Consider the following 22,407-nt stretch of genomic DNA (forward strand, 5'->3'; position numbering starts at 1 on the left):
TCCTCATTTACATTCCTTTCTTCCTGAGTGGTGGCAATTTGCGCTCATCCAGTGATAGGAATGGTTTTCATACTGAGAGAATATGAAGGATCATAATATTTTCTCTAAGAAAATATGCAGGAGGGAAAACCAGAAATATATTAACTGACATATGATGATTATCCAGCCATAGCTGAGGAAAAAACTGATTTTCCTAAGAATTTATTAAGGGAGTGCCAGCATGAAATTACTCTTTTATTAGTAATTAGAAGAATTTGATTTTTTCAATTTTGGTTTATATCTGGGCATGAAAAAATAGCTCATATTGGTCAAAGTGTTTACTGTGACTTACATGTTGCAAACCTCAACCTTTTTCTCTGTGGAGATAGGACTTTCTGAATGTAAGAGAATAGTTACTGTTAACATAGCCCTTGTCTAGTCCCTCAGACACCTAAAGTGAGGCTTATCTCCCTGAGCTGATGGGAAAAAATTGGGCTTTTGCTCCCTGTTGACCTCACAGGATCTTGGTTGGTCAATGACCAGGGGAACTGGTCAACTGATGGCAACAGGTTACCCCATTACCTCTCACCTTGTCACCAGCCTGTTCTGACAATAAGATCTTCTCCTGGTGCTGGTTAAGCTTGGATCATTGTGCAGGGTTTAGGTCAGGAGCAGCCAAGGAGGGCTGGCCATGAGCCACCAGGGCAAACTGCCAGCAGTGCCTTCTGCCTACATGACAGCCCATCTCCATCACCCACCTGCAGCTCTTCACGCTTGGGTTGGGCTCCAGGGCCTGAGCACCTCCCCACCCTGCTGCCCACAGCCCCTCAGGAAGCTCTGAGCCTACCCAGCTCCTCACACTGCTGCTGCCTCTCCGAGTGGGACTCACTGGTTTGGGCGATGTGAGCAGGGTGAGGTACCCAGCCCTCCTCACCACTTACAGCCCCTCTATGAAGCCTTCCTGCCTGAAAACCTCTTTGAGGCCATTTTCTTCATCTCAGGAGTTACTGAGACCATCTTTGTCTCATTAGGAAATGCAAACAAAGAAACAAGCACATGTGCATGCCCTCTGTCTCTTCTGCTGTGGCTATTTCTTCTTTGGCTCAAAGTCATCATCTTCCCAATGTTCTCTAATTTCTCTCTCTTTTTTTTTTTTTAAATCCTATCTCCTCAGTTCTGGTTTTCCCCCAGTGTTCACTGAGCTGTGCATGTTTTCTCTAGAGGTCTAACAGCTTTTTCATTCATATTTCACTTGCCCTCCTGTCTTGCTCTGAAGTATATAGCAAGAAACCTTTCATGTGGATTTTTATTAAGTACTGAAGGAAAACACATTTAAAAATACATTATATAGTTGTATGTCTTATAGGTACAAAGTATATTTCATTGAACAAATAGCATCTTTCAGTTTCTTTGCAGTTAGTGCCTTAAAGAATTTAACCAACAGCAGCAATTTACTCATAAATACCATCTTAATGTACATAGCAAATCTATGTTTTAATAGATGAATTTGCCACTTTGTCAGTCCTAAAGTATAAACTGCAATTTCTTCTTTGAGTCTTTCCAGTCTTCAGATCTTTACTGGGATTTTATTTAGTGCTCCAGATGCTTTTCTTGTGAACGTGAATAAAGCTGACTTTCCCTGTCTTTGCCCATTTCCTAATGGATTTATGGGACTGCTTTTTCTGTAGTACTGGGAAAAAACCCTGCAGATTATATCAATAAGTGCAGATAGGAGACTTCAAGTTTCTGGATAATTTCTCATCTCTGATTCCAAGACCTCTTGCTCTAGACTTCATCATCAGTTGTTTCAGAGTTCAGGACATTTTGTAGCTCACTAGAGCTCCTTGCTCACAGCTGAGTGTCTCCCCAGCTTGGATGAAAGCAAGAAGTTGGATGTTCCTGAATGAGACCCAACTGGTCTGCCTTCCATCTGCTGGCATGTACTGAGTCTCTGTTCCTACTGATTGCATAGGCAGGGTGGTCCTCTCACAAATAACAACATCCATGTGGTGCCAAAATCCCAGGCTAGTTCTCAGCTTGATCAGCTTCCCAATCTGCTTCACCACACGGCCAAGTGACATTTGTGCCAGAATAAGGCCAAAGGAAGAGCTGAGGGTGGCAGGGAAGCAGAGCTCCATTCTTGGTTCTGTTTATTAGGCTGCAGTGCTGGTTTATACAGATTTGGAATTCACAGAGATTGTCAAGTGTCTGGTATGGCACTTTGCAACTTACATGCAGGATCACATTTGTGTGCTGTGTACATACCCTTTTCTGCCTTAAGGCAGCTGGGTGGTTGCATAAACTCACCAGAGTTGTGGTTTCTGGGACAGGGAGTATTACCTAGCCGCCTGCAGGATTGTCTTCAGCAGGCTGAGTCCCAGTGCACCAGTGCCTGGTCACTGGACTCATTTCCAGCAAAGCAGTGTTTGTAGCATGGGGAATTTTCACTCCAGTAAAAGTCACGAATCACCTTGGCAGGGGTACCATTCTCACGCTGCGAAGTGCCCTCTGCATTGTGGAGTGCAAGGAAGTGATTTGGTTGAAAGGAACACCATCCTTTTGTTTTTTTCAGATTCTCCCTCATTCTCACCCAAAATTAGTTCTGTTCTGGATCATTTCCATGACCCAGTTCCCTGCAAGCCCTCACAAGTGGGAATGAACAGCAGGGTGGGGAGGTGACAAACAAGCTTAAACTGCCTGGCCTTTGTACTCCACAGGAAAAAGAATGCTTCTCTGGGGCTAGAAAACTGAGACTACCAGAGCAGAAATAGAGCATCATGTAAGTACAGCTCTACTGGCACAGCTGGGATTATCCTGGAGTAATAAACCCACCTACTGCCCCCTGTATGAGCTGAACAGTGAAACCACAGTTTTGCCAGTGCAACTGCATCTCTGTTGGGGGATTTTAGCAGCATCCACTGTGCTATAAATACAGATGTCTGTATTTGGGACCTGACCATAGAATGTATCTTTACCAGCTTTAATTGATTTTAGCTAGGAGCTAACTGGCTCCAGAAGAACTACTTATAGCTTAACATTTCTGTGGAAAATGTACCATTTAGTAATTAAGGGGTTTGGAAAGCAGCCAGAATCTTTCCATCTAATCCAGTTTAAGAAAAAAGAATCAATGGACTCTTTTTTGAATGGTAAATATCATGAAATATTTTACAAAAAATCATGGTTAAAAATAGCCTAGTTGTGCTAGCTGTCATGTAGAATAAATCACTTGCATCAGGATGTGATCTTTGTGATTTGTGGTCTATGCAAATAAGCACAAGGTTTTGCTCCATATTTTGTATTCAGGCAAAGTTCCCTGTGGACTTCAATGGGAATTTTGCCTAAGCAATAACAGCAAAATTGGTCCCATGTGAAAAAACCTGATCACTGGGGAAAATTAAGAGATTTTTCTTAAAGGCACAGATGGCAGTTAAGCATTTAACTTTAATTGGCTTTTTACATGAGTAGGGACCCCTCTACTGTTTTACCTTTAGAAGAATCCTCTCAGAACTCTGAGGAGTGAAATGTGCATGGTGGTGGTGGATATTCTGTTGCTGGGAGGGATAGAGCTAGTGTGCTCCAGGGAAGTGAAAGAATGCTACATAGAGATGGGAAATAGCTGAAACAAATGCTGCAATGGAGCACTGAGAGCTTCCATTTCTCTCATTGTGTGAGTAGTTTTACTTGCCATGGCAGCAGTGTGTGTGTGAGGAGTGAGAGAAGGGCAGAAGGGTGGGAGAGGGAGCAACTGCAGAACTTCAACGGTTTATGAGAATGCTTGAGGGGGAAAGGCATGAATGTTAAAGCTTATCTGGGGCATAGAATGAAACAATTTGGGAAAAGCAGCCTTGAAGGCTCCATTTAGTATTTCAGCGTGTCAGGTTGAAAACTAATTGCAAATAGATCTTTAAGTTTTCCCTTTGCTTAGCATGATGGTAGGTGGGTACTAAGAGCATGAACAAACAAAAGAGATGTCTGTTTAAGGTCCAAGTTATGGAAAGATCTGGGCTTACAAAATTAACCCATTTCCATTCAAAAGTATTTATTAACTCTGTTTTAATCCAAATAAAAATCTAAGCACCTTTTGACCCTCATAAATGTAAATAATTACATAACAGTCTGTGTATCAACTCGGATGTTATCAGGTTCAGGCCTGGAAACAGCCCTGGGATTTGCTTATTTGGAGAACCTTTCTCCTCCATTCACCAGTCAAGCAGAAACTGAATCACTGGCACTGATGGTAATCCATTTGTCCTCAAGCTTCTCTTACTTCAGGGACAGGCAGACTGTCTTTCTCAGTCACTAAGTGGTAGTTAGGATCTTAAATGAGTATACTCCTCCTCCTGAAAGCCCTTTGTCTCTGTGCTGCCTGTAATCTTCAGGCCTTGCAAATCCTCAACCTGTCACTGAGGCTGAAAGGACTTGTCATGCCCTGGACAAAGGAGCCTCCTGCAGAGGTTTGCTGTCTCCTCATTACATATTCTGTGCTCTAGCCCACTGCCAGCATGGCCAGGCAGAGACTGGGGTGTCCCACAACAATTTTGAGTAGTTGCCAATGAGCAGTTCCACAGCACATTTTGCATGTTCTCTTTCTGGTTTGCAAACGTCAACCACAGGTCAAGCCACATCTCTCTCTATGTATATTTGTTACATATGTGTGAGCATGTGCAGACACATACAGAAATAAAATGGGTCAATCTTTCAGGTATGTAATGAAGCCTTGAACATGTTCTTCAGAAATTCAAAGAAAATGCAAGTGGAATCTGCTGGAATTGAGTGGTTGCAAATTCTGGGAAGGATGTGGAGCAAAGGAGATAGGAAGAGAGGATTGGCAGATACTGTGGGGAATGCATGGTTCTCCACTGCTGGCTTTTGGAGCTCAGGAAGGCAGGTGTTGGCCTCTGCAGCATGAGAACACAGGCAGTAATTTGTGGAGGTGCATATATTTGTGCTGACTAGGCTTCTTTTATAACCAAGGAGTGAAAGTCATTTGTGGGTTCATTAGGGTTGTTGTTAAAGATGTTTAAAGGTGAGTAGCACTGTTCTGCAGAAACCTGTGGAAAAATCAATGATCAACACAGAACATGTTACCTGAACTTTGATCCAGCCCCTCTGTCATTGATGCAGGAAATGCCATGTTCAAGTCTGTAGGTGCTTTTTTTCCTGGATTGTGCCCTAAATCATAAACTTTTATGTGCAATACCAGGAATGGAACTGCCAGTCTTGCAGATGTTGTAACTCCAGTGCCCTTCCCACAATTCTACTGGAAAGAAAAAAGGATGTTTCTTTCCACAGCAGATGGACACATGATTCCTAGGAACCCATGATTCCCAGATGCAAGAATGAGAAGATATGGAAATTGCCAAAAGATGCAATAACATAGGTAGTCAGGATTGTATCTGAGGGAATCCAGTTACAGGGATGAACCATGCAGTGAAGACACAGGCAAGTGTTTCACACTTTAAGAGTAGTAGTGCTTCAGGTTGCTTATGAAATTGTAATGACTTTAGTGATAGTCTTGTTAAAGTAACTTGGAAAGAAGTTTGACTGTGCAATTTCTCTGTTTTCAGTGCATGACTTAGGGCAGAGATAGAGAAGGTCTTTAATTCTGGAAAAGTATTGGGAATAAGAGGCTATTATGTGACAGGAATCTCCAGCTGATGAAAATTAAAAAGTTTCCCAATTACCATATGGCCACAGCTGCTCTTAAGGTATCCTTGAAGGAAGTAAAAAATCAGAAGCAGAGCTGGGGTCTAGCCTCTGGGCTAGGGAAGGAGCTCTCTTAACAGGACTGCCTCTAGTTCTACACTGTAGGTACTTCCCTTCCAGATCTTTTTCCTTAACACAAAGAAATGCGCTCCATATTTTCAAACCCTGCTCTTCTGGCTTTGTAACCCTTTCTTTTGAAATGGTCTCTTGGGATGTCATGAGGAAAATTCACTTCCCTGTTTCATGGGGTTGCAAGAGGTGTACTGGGACATGCACTATTATTGCAGTGAACCATATGGAATGAAACAGCAGTGAATATGAGAGACAGTTTTAGCATCAGGCTTTCTTCAGGCTGTGATTCCAATGCATGAAGGTGCTCACTGTGTTTTTCAATGTGTCTAGTCGGTTATCTTGAATGCTGTTGAACGTGGGGTAATGTTGATATTCCAGTTGTGGGGTAGTAAATCTGCAGAGTTCTCCTGTGCTCTGAAGGTGAGGTCTTATTTATGTACCAGCAGAGTTTTTCATGCAAACATGCATTACTTTGAAAGGATTTCATTCCATGACCATAATTTCTTTTATTAGTTTTAGGAATAAATTCATCTGTTACTGTGACATCAGAATCAAGATTTATGCTAGAGAAAAATATGCCTGTAACTCAAAGAAGAAAGAATGAAATGTCATTTGACAGTGGGATAATGCAATCTCTGCACATTCAGCCATCGCTCCTTTCCCTGGCTTTGGCGCAGGGAGTGAACGCTTTTGCTTTGTGTCCAGGCTGCAGGTTTGGGGGAGAGAAAGCAAAACTGCACATACTCTGCAAGGAGGAGCTATAACACAGATTGATCTGGTTCAGAAGAAAGGAAATGTTTTCTTCCAAACCATTACACAAATTCTGGATGAGCATAAAACTGTGTAGTTTCACCCTGAATGCTTTTCAAACAGAATGCTTCTTTCCAGAGTGTGCATGTCAATATAAGGCAAATGGCATAAATGTCACGCTCAGTCTGTCCGAACTGCGTAGTTTTGTTCTCGTGCAATGGAAGCAGGTGGTGGGAGGTTGTTTTGATGGGCTGAGAAGCTCCTCCCCTCCTTCCCCAAGCAGCATTCTCATCTGCGTCAGCAGTAATTGTGTGCCTTGCACTGCTTTTCAGTGAGGGTGAGTGCAAAAGATACATCAATGTGAGGTATCAAACCGAGGCTTAGGTGTTGCTTTTAAGTGGCTACTCATTTCCTTGAGCCATAATATGGGCTAAAGGTTAACTAATACATTGTCCGTGGAAGAACAATTTCTCTTTTTTTGGGGGGAAGGGAGAAGGAGGGGGAAAGGGCGTTGTTTCATATTCTTTCCTACCTATAGACTCCATGTGATGTACAGTGCTGCTCATGCAGATTCCTCCCCTCTCCCCCCCCCCACTGGATTATTTGCTAATCAGACCTCAGTGCAGTGGCGATAAGGGCGAGACTGTTGCCTAGCTAGGAGGCTGTGCCGGCGCCCGAGCCTCGGCGGCGGGAGCGACGCGGCTGCCGCGCCGGCTCCGGCGCGCCCCAGCTCCGGCGTGCCGCGTGTCCATGGGCCCGGCGCGGCGGAGCTGTCCGAGGTGCTAGGATGCTGGTTGCAGCCGGATTGCAGCGGGAGAGGAGCCCCACAGTCCTGCTGGCACCCGAAGGTAGGCTTGCTCTTTGTTTGAGAATCCCTGATTAAGCAGCAGCAGCATCCACGGACCCGGGCAGCTGGAGAGAGCAAGCCTGCCTGTAGTCACGGGGGAGAGACAGAGACGATGCCACGAGCCAGACTGTTTCAGACCTTCTGTAAGTGGCAATGAGCGAGCAAGCATCTTTCCTGCTGCAAGAAGCCATTTGGATTGGATATTTGCTGTTCCTTATATTCCTTTCTTTTTGTCTCCACAGAACATATTCAAATGAGGCACCTTAGAAATCTCTGTGTTAGTGCATATGATGGTGCTGTAATCGTCTGTGTTGTAAAGTGGGTAAAAATCATCCAGTTTCTTCTCTGCTGGACCTCAACGCAGGGTCTTGTTTATACCCTCCCATTATCCGTACCCTCTCCTCTCTGAATGTGGATTTAAAGAAGCAAGCACCTGTCTTTTCTTTCCACTTTATTTTTAAAGCCAAACTTTCCATGCCATTTTAATCGTATGTTAAGAAGATCTGTAACATAACACATTGACTTATAGTGATGTCGAGTTCTACAATCTGGGCAATTCTGCCAACAAGATTTAATGCACTTTAACTGAAGAAAAAACTGAGCCTAACTGAAAATCTGTTTCTTATGGTGCTGAAATATCCCTTCCGACTGCACTGAGATAACCACAGGAAAGGGCTTTTACAGGCAAAAGTCACCTTTGATTATTGCACATAGCGGTCCCCGTGGACTTGAATTTTGGTACGTACTTGTTTTAATACATCATATGAGCATGCTAATAAAATATGGTGCTAATTAGAATGAAAAAAAAACCATTACAAAATGAAATAATGAGTTGTCAGAATGCATAGTGATGAGGTTGCATGTATTTTTAGAAGGTATTAATCAAGCCATTGCTAAACTAAAAGCTGAAGTCTATTTGACTGGTTTTGTGTACTTCACATGTTGATTGTGCTTGCAATAAAGATATTTTGCAGCTGATTTTTTTTTTTTTGTAAAAAGCGCTGTTAAATAATTAAAACCATTCTTTTTGTATTTTCAGATGAATTAATTGAAATAATTTCTAACATCTAGGATAGTCACTTATCAGACCCACTGCAACATTAATATTTTACAGCATCTTAACATGATGCTGCTGGTAGTGAAATCTCCATTTCATTTTCTTAAAGAGGAGGAAAAAAATAAGTCCATCAGCAACAAGCTCATGATTTTTTCTGAGTCCAAATGCACTCCTATTTGCATAGACAATGTGTGTATATGTCTGCTTATTGTGTGGTTTTGTTTCTTGTTGTTATTTATAAGTAGTCTGCATAATAATGGGTTGATAAAAAGTCATAATTGCACTTTAGTGCTAGCCATTCTGAATCTAGGTTTGCTATTGTCCAGTATCCACACGTTTAGGAGGAAGCCTTATTTTCCTCTGGGAATAAAAGTGATAGAAGTGCTTTATTGCAAAGTAAACAACAGCTTTTACATCCTGGAGTCATAGAGGGGTTATTGTTAACAAAGACCTTTTTCCTTTTCAGAAGGCACCTTGAAAGACGGCCAAAGTTCAAGGCCCAGGCTAATTTTTTTAGTTCTTAAAACTATGGGGAACACAGCTTTCCCCTATGAAGGGTAGGACATCTGCAGAAATTGACTATTCCTTTAAACCCATGCAGTAGCAATTTCAGTCTACTGAAGGAGACACTTTTAACCTCTTTAAGTGAAGGGCTCAGCACCACTTAGCTGTAGTGATTTCACCCAGGTGCTAGAGCTCATGCTGTGCAATACAATGAGCACCAGGTATATAATCTACAATCCTAGCCAGAATATTAGGCGTATTTTTTACTTTCAAATGACAGTAGTGATTCCTTGATTGTTTTTATTTAAATAGCTGCATATGTAGTTGTCAAATGATATGTAGTAGGAAAGTTGCAACCTATTTCAGAAGGTCTTCCTCTTTGACATTATAGTTTCTGGCATCACGTATGTGAAAACAGAAATGTCGTTTTATTGTTAAGAATGAGCAGGGAATACATCTCTAAAAGGCATTTCTTAGCAACTTGTCTCATCACATTCACTTGTTTGGGTATTTAAAATATCACTTGATATAAAGCACAGTTATAATAGGAGACAGAGTTCTGCAAAGTAGTCTCTTGTATATTTTTCTCTCATTAATTTTTTCTTGATTCACTGAAAGTATTTTTTTTTACACCCAATACCATTAGGTCCTTATTAGTGCTGCTGTGGTCAGCAGTTTGTAAAAACTGGATACGGCTGGCCTGTCTGCTTTTATTCTTGCAAGAAGCTAGAATACAACAGCTCAGACTCGAGGGTTGAATGGCTGGTTATCCCTGTTTGTGCAGAATCCTTCTGATGTAATGAATTTAGTGGAGGGAGTTAAAAGGTAATGAGAAAGCAGATGTTCTTTCAAAGAGAGGAGGCTGTGTTTGGGAGGGAATCAGGCAGTACTGGAGAGGTGTGTAGTAGGCCTTTATACATTTGAGATTGGACTCAGGACTTTGGGCAAGCCCACACTTGTTTTTCCATGGTCTCTTCTTCTATGCTAATTTTTTTTTAAAAAAAATCTCTCTGGTTTGGAAGAAGGCAATCAGTGCCTTTGTCATTACTTCAAAAAGCTCCTTCAGTTTAATGTCAGCATTGCCAATTTTCAATGCAGCACAGCTGCAGCTTATGGCTGTCAAGCAAGCTGAAAAGCAACGATATTTTGGGGATCCTGATGTGAATAAGAGAGAATGGCATGTCAGAATCTTCACATGTAGCACTGCTTGGATACTGTGATATTCAGCTGATTACTCATATTCTGAAATCAATATTTTTGCACACTGATCATGTGAAAAGGAGGTGGTTTGATCCAAAATGCTGTGTGTGAGGCATCAGAGCAAAGGGTTAGATTAGAAGTAAGGTATGCAAATGTCCTGTGAAACACAATGCACTCTGCTCTCACAGAAATTGTACCTGAATCAATACAAGGATCTTGAATTTAGTTATGCAAATATTTTTAGGCAAACCAGGAAGGGGACTGCTTGCCCTTGCCAGTAATCCAGATGCATTGGAAGGGGAGGAAAAAAAAATAAATCTTTGTTGCTTTACTCCTCCTATGCTGACAGCTGAATGTATGAGCTGTGCCAGTGCGAGCTCTGGTCCAGGCGTACCTGAAGGGGCAGGTGTCAGTGAGCAAGATGGGTGTGATGGTGGCTTTTTCTCAGTGAGGTTTCACAGAGTGCTAGTCTTTAAGAAGCAAAGTGTACATGATGGAGAACTCCTTCTTTGTGTCCTAGTGCTCAGATGGATTTTCAAAGATGCTCAGTGAACAGTCAGAATCAAGTTCCTCCAAACAATTTTTGTTGACCTCTCAGTATGTTAGCTTCAATAGCTGAACTCCAAGGCTTTTCCTCTGCCCTGTTGTCTCCTTTTGTTCGTTCACATTGAGAAGGGGAAAAGAAAGGAATGTCTAAAGAATTTCTCAAGTGCCACAACTGTCAGTTAGAGTTTTCCAAGACTGCTTGATTTCAGAAAATAAAATGCATTGAAATCAGCTTTGATTACAAATACATAGGTGACTGCATATAGTCCTTGTTACTGGCTAACAATGTCCCTGACTACAGTGTGCATGTCAGGGATACCAGGACTATGGGGCCTCAGCTTACATGACTTATTTAGCCATTTTCGTTTGCACAGTTTTAATAAAATATGAATGTACTCAAATAGAACCCTTGCTTGTGCCTGTATCTGCCCTGGCAAATGGTTAGGAATTGCTCACTGCCTGAGTTTACTCTTTATCAGAACCTTTGCTCAAAAGCTGATCAGTGCTGTCCAGCCATTTTCCAAGGAGGGGACAGGCAGGCACTGCATGGGACTCCAGGGGTTGTATGTGTTGATTGCAGCCTGTTGTAGCTACTGAACACTTTTATCAAGGTAACATATTTTCTGAAGTGGCATTAATACCTGTAAGTAAAATGGGTCCTGGTGTGCTGCCCAAGGAATACTAAGACTATAAAAATGTTTACAGTAATTAATTAAGCTTTTTGCCCCTGCTATTTGCATTTTTAATCCCTGCTTAAGTGTAGCATGCACAACTGTTCACTATTAGTAACCATAGTGAGACTGTAAAATACCACATATACAGGAGGTACAAGGAGTTTGAATCAGAAGATGCTTGCTGCTTGCACAGAGGCTTTTTGGAGTTAGTGCCATAAGAGTAGGTTCAAGGTTCTGAAATATCAGTGTGTCCCCTGCTACTCCCAGGAGTACCCCAAACTGAATTTGCTGTCACAAGCACACGAGGATCAACAGTCACAGGAGGAGTTCAGTTGCTCAGTACTGCTGTGAGATTGGGCCCCTGTTAAGACAAAGAAGAGATCTTGATCTATTTAATAAATAGTAAATTTTTGCATGTGTTTAGTAATTAAAAAAATCTGTAGCAAGCCAGAATATAAAGTCTCTCCTCAGCTCATGAAGCAGAAAAAGGTCTTTTTATTTAATTCTTTTGCAACTGGACTGACCTCATCCTCCTGTTTAAAAAAAATAAACATCATAACACAAGGAGATTCAGCACATCCTTAATTCTCAGCTCATTTCTGACCTCTGAAAAAAAAGGAAAAAATGAGGGGAAGAAATGTGGTATAGTCACAAAAGGCAATGTAAAGCATACCATGTGTCTTGGGGAAAAATGGATGAGAACTGCATTTATTGAAACCCTGTTGAAGTTATCTTCAGTATAAAATTTTCTAGTATATTTCAGAAATAAACCATGGTCACTGTAGAAGTCAATGACAATACTGGCATTCAGGTCACTAGGGTGAGATTTCTCTGTTGTGCAGATCTATTTGAATTTAATTCAACATATGCTGAAAAAAGGTTTTACTAGAAGTCAAAAATTAAATACACAATAAAATAACCATCTACTGGGGAAACAACCCAGATTTTAACCATCAAAAAGCAGATCTCATTTGAGGAGTTTAGAGAAAGGAGAGTTAGAGTTGTCTGTGCTGTTAGCATTGCTTTTAATCTTGTAGCCTTCATGCTGTAGAGGGAGACTCAGGAAGGCGCTTTGATATCTGGCCTTACTTTTCTTGATCACCAAGGTTAGGAATTAGTCTGAAATTATGTCTGCTGAAGAATCATAACATTCATGGAGTCTATTCAGCTCACTGCCAGCCTTCCAGCATCCTCCTGTGCAGACTGTGCTACTTAAGGTGAACATATAGAATGGCTGAATGCATATTCCAGCCCAGCAGAGTTCCAGCCAGCTCCAGTGTCAGAGCTGTGTGAAATGGCATACAGGACCATTGGCCTGCACTAAGACCTCCTTCACTGCATTTACCCTGCAGGGATTTGCAGGAGATGCTTATACCCATGCTTGAAAATGCTTAAAGATCACTTCAGTGACCCTCAACATCAACCTTATTTTCATGTTCAGGCTTAGTTGATAGAAAAGGTTGTTCTTGGAAGACAGGAGAGGTAATAGGAGAAGACCCTTTGCATCCTCTGAGTCTTTACGATTTTAAAAGTTGTGTTACCATTGTACAGAAATTACTTTGATATGCAGGCATGAGAGAAAAAGGGGAAATTATCAGTGTGCTTTTGAAGTATTTAGTGCCTGAAACTAGCTGCTTGTTCTTGCCATTGTCACTTCAAAAGTTTCCCCCAATCAAAACGGGGAAAACATTCAAGGGCAGAAATATATTTCTCTACTCTTTTCATCCCTTGTATTTTCAGAGTCAGGGCCCAGATCTGAAGGCCCCGAGTGGATTTATAGAATCCTTAAGATTGTTTAATATTTTTTTTTAACCAGTGCTAGCCTAGATCAGAATTTTACTTCTCCAGTTATGTAATGATTATTAGAAATATAACCTTGTACTAAGAAACAAGGGAAAGATTTTTTTCACTGATTCCACAGGAGCCCTGCCCCTAAAATCTGTGTGCAGACAGGATTCTTATTGCCTATTCAATAAGATCCTTTCTAGCTGTAGTGTTGGCATGTTCTGAGGCTGATTCCGAGAAGCCACGCCATCCTTCTTCAGGGAAGGGAGGGAGGCTGTAGCAGTGAATAAGCAAAGGTGCCTTAGAGAGCTGAGTTCAGCTGCCAGCTCTGCCAGCAAGGCACTCAGAGACTCCTGCACCAGCTCCCTGGCTGGGGGATGAGGGCTTCTCAAGGAGCTGTGTGCAGGTAATGCCACTCAAGCTTGTAATGCTTCTGGACCTTACAATAATCAGTATTTAAAATAAGATGGAACAATCCTATTTTTTTAACTTCTATTTTACTAGTTTAATAAGTTTTATCCAGTCCTATCCAGCACAGACTTCAGAGATAGTCTGTCTCTTGAAATTCTACCTTGCCTTTAGTCTCCTGTAGTATTTACTGATGTGTCTATACACTAGAGCTCTTGCAACTCCCTGGAGTTCTGTTGATGAATGGAAAACCTTTGGGGCCTTTCTGAAGAGTTTTTAGGCTGCCTGCCACAGACCCAGGAATGACCCAAGGGTCTAAAGTATTTCTGCTCCAAGGTGTTTAGCTGGGGATGCTGTACACCCCAGTGTCTGTCATACCTCTGGAATACAGACTCTGGGTCTGTTCTGAAGGTCCCAGCTCAGCTGGGCATTCATGTCCATTCTTAGAGCTTCAGGATGTTGGGCAACAAATGACCATGGCTTATGGGCTCATATTACATTAATAAGAAATACAGGGAAATATTTCACAATATTTCTTTCTGAATTTTGAGCCTGAAGAATGCTTTTAAGTTTTTTGTTTCAAAAAATGGAACAATGCTTTTCACCTGAACTTTACAATATCTTGCAGATATTAGGAACTTTTTCTGGTAGACAGAATAGAATTTTATTTTCCAGAAATCTGCTCTGTTGCAGCCATATCTAAACTGTAAAAGAAGACCTCTTGTCCTGTGATGGAACCTTCTCAGTTCAATTCAAACTGAGATTCAGGATGGCAGTGTTTATGCAACTGTTGGGTACTAGGAAATGGGAAGGGGTGGAAGGAAATGTTTTTGGGATTTAAAAAGTGTAATTTTTTGCATCTTCATTGCCTGAAAGAAGAGATTCTTGGTTTTGTCTCCTCTTGTCTCAAGTAATGTTGTCTGTCCTCTGAATTGCTTTGTTTATTATCCTTTAAATGGGAAAGTCTGAAAAATTGTCTCTTACGGAGATGTTAATTACAACTGACATGATCTTGCTGTCATAAACCATAAGCTATTTTCCTACTGATTAAGGTATTATGTGTTTTTCAACCTGCAGGAAACATTGCTTTCCTTTGTTCATTATCTCCTGCAAGATGATGAGTTCTAATCAGGAGGAGGTCACTTTGGGCGCTTTTCTCCAGTATATTGAAGATATGGGGATGAAGGCCTATGACGGCTTGGTTATACAGAATGCATCAGACATTGCTCGAGAGAATGATCGCATGAGGAATGAAACAAACCTGGCTTACTTGAAAGAAAAGAGTGAAAAACGCCGAAAACAAGAAGAAGCAATAAAACGGTAAATATTTTGATAAAAAGATGAGTGGTCTGGCAGAGTAATGAAAAGCAAGGGATTCAGATATGGTAAATATGTGTAGAGCAGTTGATTTCAAAGAAGCTTGCTGGCAAAAGCAGTACAGATCATTGGCCTCTGTCAGGCCTCTAACACATGTGATTTACATTGTGTAGACATAGCTTGAGCAGCATGTGCGGCATCTTGAGCAGGAGTGATTTGTAACAAAAAGTTTGGGTGCTTGGAATAGATGTAGATCTAGTGACAAATGGGTTGTCATCCTCTTAGTGCTTTTAGATGAACAGTTTATAATTTGTGCAAAAATGTATTTGTGTGTGAGCAAGACAGGGACAGTCTCACAGGTCAAAATAGACTCTTCTTGAGCTGATGTTTTAAATCTGGTAAATTTTCAAAGCCTTCTAACTGGTGTCTGAGGTTTGTTTCAAAAAACCGTCTATTATTTACATTTCCCTTTCAATTCTGTGGTCTCTGAAGTCAGTAACAATATTGCAATCACTTACAGGAAAATGGATCAAGCCCCTGATGGGCAGAACCCTATAACAGCTCTTCTTGAACAATTCCATTGATTTTAATTGACAGTTAATGAGAGGAGCACTTGCATGACCTGGCTGCTTGTGCCAATGGATATCAATGAAATCTCTGTAGCCTCTTGGAGAGGAAAATAGGTTGAATGGAATAGATATAAATATTTATTGCATACACATTTGCCAGTACAAAAAATTGTTTTTCTAGAGGTGAAGGCAAAATTCTGTAATAGAGGTAAATCCTCCATCCAAATCCTTGACATTTATGTGAATGGATGGCTTGAACATAAACTCATAGGAGGTCCTTTGAATCTTTTCCCCCAGCATGAATCTTCTGTATTTCAGTTTAAGTGATTAAATTTTATGCTATGTCTTGGGTACTGTACACCCAGGTATAACAGACATGCTGTGCTGTGAATGCTTGAGCGGTAGTCGGATAATTTTAATGGAACATTAAAAGGAAAAGAGCAGCACACACAGTTTGAGAGAGGAGGGAGATGAAGGAATTTAAAGCAAAAATATGGCTACTTTATGTTCCAGGAAGTGGAACTATTTGGATTGTCAGTAATTTCATTGGAGTTAAAAGAATAATGTGAAATTAAGGTGAATACAGCTAATTAGGCTGTACTCTGGCTAATCTGCTTGCATGTACTTTTATATGTGTGACCATAAAGGTTACTAAATACCAGAACAGATTTTGTTATGACTAGGTTTCTTGGGACATGAGAGAGTAACTTTTGGACCTACCTGTTTCTTTATAGTCCTCTAGCCAAGTTTCTCTACAACATTTGAATAGTAGTGACAGTATTTCCTACAATGTGGTTGGTTTGTGTGGTTTTGTTCATTGATCCTGGCAAACCGATTTGATGAAGAGCTCTGGAGAAGTACAGATGATTTAGGGCTGAGCCAAACCATGAAATTCTTGCCCACACTCAACTGAGATCAATGAGAACAGAATATTTATCCTCAGTCACAGAGCCAGAAGACAGGAGGTAGAGGACCTACCAACAGAGTGGGCTTATTAGAGGAACAGCCTGTATTTGTATGTGGTTTGGAGATAACATTTCCTCAGCACAGTGCTCTTCTGTGGGAAACTGTTTGCAGTGATCCCCTCTGATTCCTCCCTGTAGGCACACGGTTTGTGGTAATTAGGATGGGGCTGGGCTGAGCCTCATCCCCAGTGGGCACAGCTGTGAGCAGCAGGTGAGCAGCACTGCCAGCAATGAGCCATGGAGTGCCCAGGGGCACTGACCAACCACCAAAGGGAACAGAGGGCGCACAGGTGCAGGGCATTAACAGTGAGGAGCACACAGGTGCAGGGCATCAACAGCAGGGGATAAAATGCTGGGCTAAAGAATGAGAAGGGCAGTTGCTTGCAGCCTTCTGAAGCAACCTGATGTTACTCTGTGTGGGCAGAAGCCTGAAGCCTTCTGATGAGGTATGGTGTTACTGTGTATGGGAGAATGCTTAAAGCTTTCTGAAATTGTGTGATGATGCTCTGTGTCATGGCCATCTCCACTGGGGCATTATCTCAATAATGCTGAAGGGGGGAATCAGGTCTTGAGGAAACAATGTAGGAAAACACCTCAGGAAATCTTACCTCAGGAAATGCACTTTCTTTAAGTCTTTTTTGCTTGCTTCCTTGTAAACTTGGAGAGGTAAAAAAATATACTTGAGGTCAACCTTTGGTTGGAAAAACTAAAAGCAATGGCAAACCATGGTTCCTTTAGTCAAATCAGGTATTGTCCCTTCATGTCTGAAGTCACTTACGCTGATTGAAATTGAATCGGCCCCCTCTAGTAACCTCCAGGGATTCATCCAAGACCGTGTTGTCTATTGAAATGCAGCAGTCAGGAAAGGGAAAGTAGGATCACTGATTTCTTCTTTGTTCTGTACTATATTCTTTATGTCTTTACCTTGTCTTGGTGGGTATTTATATTATCCCTAATTCCTGAGAGCGTGGCCTAGATAGCAAGTGGTGCACATGTGCAGTGGTAACTGCTACCAGTCTGGAGACTCCCAGTAGCTGAAAACAATCTCCTTAGCAACAAGGGAGCCATCTCGGGTGATTAACTGCAGGTAGATTTTTGGGAAGGAGAGGGGCTTCCCACAAATACTCTTCTTTTGCATGTGAGAATCAAAATAAAGCAGCCAGAAGCCTTTGGCACCTGCAGAGAATTACCTGCTAGTCCAATTATTGAATTATTTAGAAGCTATTCAATTTTAGTGTTCAGATGGCCTCTATTAGAAGAAGTCTGTTTGTGTATATTAACAAGATAATAATGAGTAATACTTTGTCTAATAAAGTGGTGGTATTCACACACAACACTATTTAGAAGCAGCTGTTATTTACCTAAATCATCTCATAACTATGCTGAATGACTGAAGTTCATTGAAATGCATTAGTCTGAGCAGTTTGAAACAAGAACTGAAAAATGACCTTAAAAAAATTGTTTGATTGTACACTTTGCTTTCCAAAGGATACATTGGTCTGTGTTTCTTCAGTAGCACTGATGTACCTTCAGTGTGATTGCTGTCTCATGGTGTCTGGCTCTGATAGGTTAATTGTGGGGAAAAATGTATGGATCCATTGTACATTGCGGGATAAACACAGCGTATTGGATTGGGAAAAATAACAGCAACTAGTCTTTGTCTAATCTTGCTGGGCTGAGTCAGCTGATCTGATCTGAATTTCTGACCTAATTTTAGTATGGTTCTTAGCGCTCATGCGGAGAAAACAAGGTTAATGTGCTGATTAGTAGATGAGAGTAAGGCACAATAAATAAGTAGGTATATAGGACCTAACGTATATTTGATTTTTCTTCCATCTTTTATTCATCTGGTCTAATTACATGATCATTGTCTATTCAGGGAGCTGTGTCCAGATTAAGAGAAAGTACTGGCATATTGCCCACAGAGCCTATAAATTGCAAATAAAGTTATGGAGCAGTATCATTTTTACTGGCATGGGACATACATTTGACAAGATACAATATCAGCTGTAGGCAGCATTTCTGGCAACAGAAGGTAGATTTGCCTCAGCTATCATGGATGCCAGAAAAAAGGTGAGTATTTGGAGTTTATACAGGGCATCTGTTGGAATTAGCAATTGCTTTCTCACTCATCCATAACTGACATGCACATATTTAGATACATTATTAATGTTTTGTGTGGATACTTCACCAATGTTTTCCCTTTTTACTTGCACAAATACAAAAGCTTGGTAAGAAACAAATAATGAACCCTCCTTCTCTGAAGTCTCAGACATGTTGAATAAAGCAGAGTGCATGCTTTCAAAGGTCTGGCTTCTATTTTTTGTGCATCATTCAGGTTATTGTCAGGGAAGTAATTTTCACTTGTAACACTGTGAAGATGTGACTTCTCTACTATAAAGCTGGTGGTATCAGTGGGCATGAATTTCTGCCTGCCAAATCCTGGACTTAGTCATCAAAATATTTACTTCTAATGGTTTCCCTTACTTGTAGCTCGTTCCCAGGACCTAAATGGCTCTATGGAAAGCCTTGCTTGTGCTTGTATCCAGACAGATGCTGTCAAGAGGAGGAGCTTTTAGGGGCACTGTTGTGTGCTAAAGCTAGCAGAAATGGGCCAGCCAGCCAGTGGCAGAGTTAAGCTCTTGTAGTAAAGAAGGAATTGTAATGAACAGCTGTCAACATAACCTCTCCTTTCTTTGGCAAACCGAGTACTGAAGACTGACCCATCAGCAAAAGTAAGATCATATTTTTCTCTTGCTTTTTTTTCTGCTTTGAAATGATCATGGAAGTAATTGAATTCAGGTATTATCTTTCTGTAGTTTTCTGTCATTCCTATCCTTAGTTTCCCTTGTGAACAAGATGTAAATTATGTGTCCTTTAGCTAAAAGTTGTGTTATCAAGTGTGGGTGACAGCAAGAAAATATAAAAAGATTTCTATGCATGGGATTATTCACTGCCAAAAGCTCTGTTCAGCTGAGAAAATGTGTGTAATCTTAGACTATATGGACATGCTGAGGAGCTTTTACCAAAGTATTTTTACCAGAATAAAAAAATAATTTCATTATGGAATTAATTTTTATGATTTTGTCTTGAAATCAGAACAATACTTTAGGTGAAAGTATTTTCTATTTTTCTGAACATCTGTCTGTAGTTGAAAATTCTGGGCAGTAAGCTGTGCCTTTCTAAATTTGCAGGAATAATTATGCTTGCTGGATTACAGTATGCTTATAGCCTGACCTCAAAAAAAATGATGAAGGAAGTGCATTAAATATTAGGGGTCATGGTGAGAGCCTCAGCTGAAATACCTGTAAACAAATTGTTGAGATATTATACATTACAAACTTGTTAACCCATTGTTTTTGTCTCAGTGTGTTGATGTAAGTTGTGGAGGTTTTTTTTTGGAGTTTTTTGTTTGTTTGGGTTTGTTTGTTTTGAGGTTTTTCTATTTGTTTTTGTTTTAAATTCAAATCTGAGTTCACTTGGTGAATGTCATTTCTGGGTATGAGGTCAGTGGTACATGCTCCTTTGATCAAAAGGTTTGTGCTATGAGGAAGCTTAACTGGGGCACTGTTGTTTTCTTTATCTTTCTCCTGGACATGTTGCATGCTCATTTCATCCTAGATTAAGTTATTGCTCTGATACCACTTTTATGGTGGAAATGGCTGATGAGGTGTGATAGAGACTAATTTTTCTATGATTTCAAAATCTTTTTCTCATGAAAATATCCTGGGGTATCTTTTGTGATTGGTTCAATGTAGAAAGGGTAACATTAATAGGTTTTTTTCATCGAGAGTAAGAAAAATGGTTGTGAAGTGACTGACCTCCAAATGTATTTTTGTTGCTTTTATAAGTAAACAGATGTGATGATCTAGCCAACAAATCCTCCCTTCCAAATGCTCATATTCATATGGCTGCCTGTGTTATTGCCACACAAAATAAACAACAGACACAATGCAAACTATTTTATATTGCTGTTATTCTGAGAAGTTTTATTTTAGAACAGTCATGTGACTAATGTCATTTAAAATTTACCATAGAGGCTGATATCCAGCCTCACAATCCAAAAGACCAAGGAGATAAAGCAGAAATCATTACCAGTTTCCTATCTAAATCTTGATGTTATTTTCACAAACTCTTCCCTTTTAGGGCTTCTGCCTACAACTTTTACTTCTTCTCAGGAAGTTTACATGGTCTCCTTCCCTTCACTGTTCCATTAATTGCTCAAACTGATCCACTATGGTGGGTGCATTTTTTTTTTTCTCTCAGGATTCATCTGCTCTGTTTAAAAGCATGTCAGGAGTGTGGGGTCATAGACAGCCTGGAAGGCTTCTAAAGGGATTCCAGTCCCCTATTCTTGTTAAAACCCAGTGGAAGTGTCTGGAAGCTGTTGGTACTCACAGGGCTGCCTGAGCACCTGTGTCAGCGGGTGAGCTGGCCTGGCTCTGAGCCCATCTGGGTGCGTGCTCCCATCAGGCTGAGTCACCCTGGAGGTGTGCTGTACCGCTGGACACAGCCCTTGGCTCACTGCTGCTGAGAGAGGCTGGGACTCTGTGGATGTTAATGGACAGCTTGTAGCCATTTGTTCCCACTTCTATTTCCAGTCTCTTCTCTCACTATCTTTTGATTACTCATCAACTACAGGATGTAGTTAAAATTATCCTGCATTTCTGCTAACCCAAAAGCCCTCTCAGCAGGAGAGATGCATGTAGAGCTGTAGAAATAGGCATATTTTACATGATCCTGTAAAGTTCTGGTGGTGCCATTATATGGAATCAAAGGTTTGCATTTGTTTGGAAAATATCTTCAAGCATGTTACAAAATTGCAAAGAGTAAAGCAGAATTTAATTAAAACTGTTGTTATGAAGACTGGATAAAAAATAGGGAAGACTGTTTTCAAGCATGCCCAGATGAATTTTTTCTAACTGTTTCAGGATGGACTTCATTAATAGAGGAATACATTCAGTAATACAGCACAGTTCATATGCAAATTAAAAGCATAGATCAAGTTTTCCAGTTACAAAAAGTGCTCCATGTTGAAGTTCATTAACCCCTGACAAAGTTTGTAATTGCCTGTGACCCAAATTTAGAGCACATGTTGCAACCTGGAGGACAGATACTTGAACAAAAAACATGTAAAAAGAAATCTTACAGCCCATTGTAGCGAAATTGCAGCTAGCTATGGTCCTAGACACAGGGAACACACAGCCCCAGTCTGAGAACCCAGCAGAGCTGATGCCTTGTGCTAGCATTAGAATAGTAAGAGTGAATCTTTCTGCATCTTCAGGAAAATCCATCATTAAACAATAACTGTTCATAAAGTTGAAGAAAAACAAATGTTTCCTTTGAGCAAAATAGCTCAGTTCATTGCTCTTTTCAGGGCCGTGAATCACAGCTGTATTTGGCTGGATTTAATATTAATAAAGATTGCTTTAAGCCCCATCCAGCTGGCAGGCATCTGTGCCCTTTGCATGTTCTCCTCAGCACCCTCCTGACAGGCTATGCAGACTTTTATTTATTTATTTCTGCTCTTTCAGAGGTAAATATGCATGATACTTGATTATTTAATTGGGATGTTTATTTCCTTAGCCAGAAGTAGAGAGTCTGTTCTTGGGTGTGCCCCTGGAAAAAGAGAATGTAACAGAAGCATCAGATGAAGGGCATCTTGTTGTCAAGTTATGCTGTATCAGTGGCTAAAATTTGTATGAAAAGACAAATATGTATGTGCACTATTAGATTTTTGTGTGATTGGATTAAAATAGGAGCAAGAAGAGATTAGAGAAGAAATGGATTGCAGAGACATTATTAGCTGTGAGTTTTATAGTTAATTTGAGAATGCTTTTCCTTTTCCTTCTGGCTTTCTACTCTAATTAAAGTTGCAATCATAAGTGAAGTCAGTTAAAAATATATATAAAAGCAAATAAATGCACAAAGCCCTCAACACCAAAAGCCCCCCACGACACTAACCAACTAAAAAAGACTTTTGTGTGGTGTATCCTGAGCTCAGGGCTCCCTTGAGGAAGAGTAGAGC

At 40.7% G+C, this 22,407-nt stretch overlaps 1 protein-coding gene across 4 annotated transcripts in view; it reads left to right on the forward strand.

Annotated features, from left to right (window-relative positions):
* The first annotated feature begins 6,776 nt into the window (after positions 1-6,776).
* NYAP2 (neuronal tyrosine-phosphorylated phosphoinositide-3-kinase adaptor 2) overlaps positions 6,777-22,407 on the forward strand; it is a 136,812-nt gene continuing 121,181 nt past the window's right edge. The window contains exons 1-3 of one of the 4 annotated variants that reach the window (XM_054283096.1): positions 6,777-6,844; positions 7,597-8,092; positions 14,606-14,848. In XM_054283096.1, coding sequence (XP_054139071.1) covers positions 14,643-14,848 — 206 coding nt within the window. In that variant the 5' untranslated portion in view covers positions 6,777-6,844; positions 7,597-8,092; positions 14,606-14,642. Of the gene's footprint in view, positions 6,845-7,247; positions 7,356-7,382; positions 7,498-7,596; positions 8,093-14,605; positions 14,849-22,407 lie in introns of those variants that run through there. The other 3 variants (XM_054283097.1, XM_054283094.1, XM_054283098.1) reach the window with 3 other exon arrangements.

Source organism: Melozone crissalis, unplaced genomic scaffold (assembly GCF_028551555.1).
Source record: "Melozone crissalis strain CALT ecotype California unplaced genomic scaffold, PUWL_Pcris_2 ptg000034l_1, whole genome shotgun sequence".
NCBI lineage: Eukaryota > Metazoa > Chordata > Aves > Passeriformes > Passerellidae > Melozone > Melozone crissalis.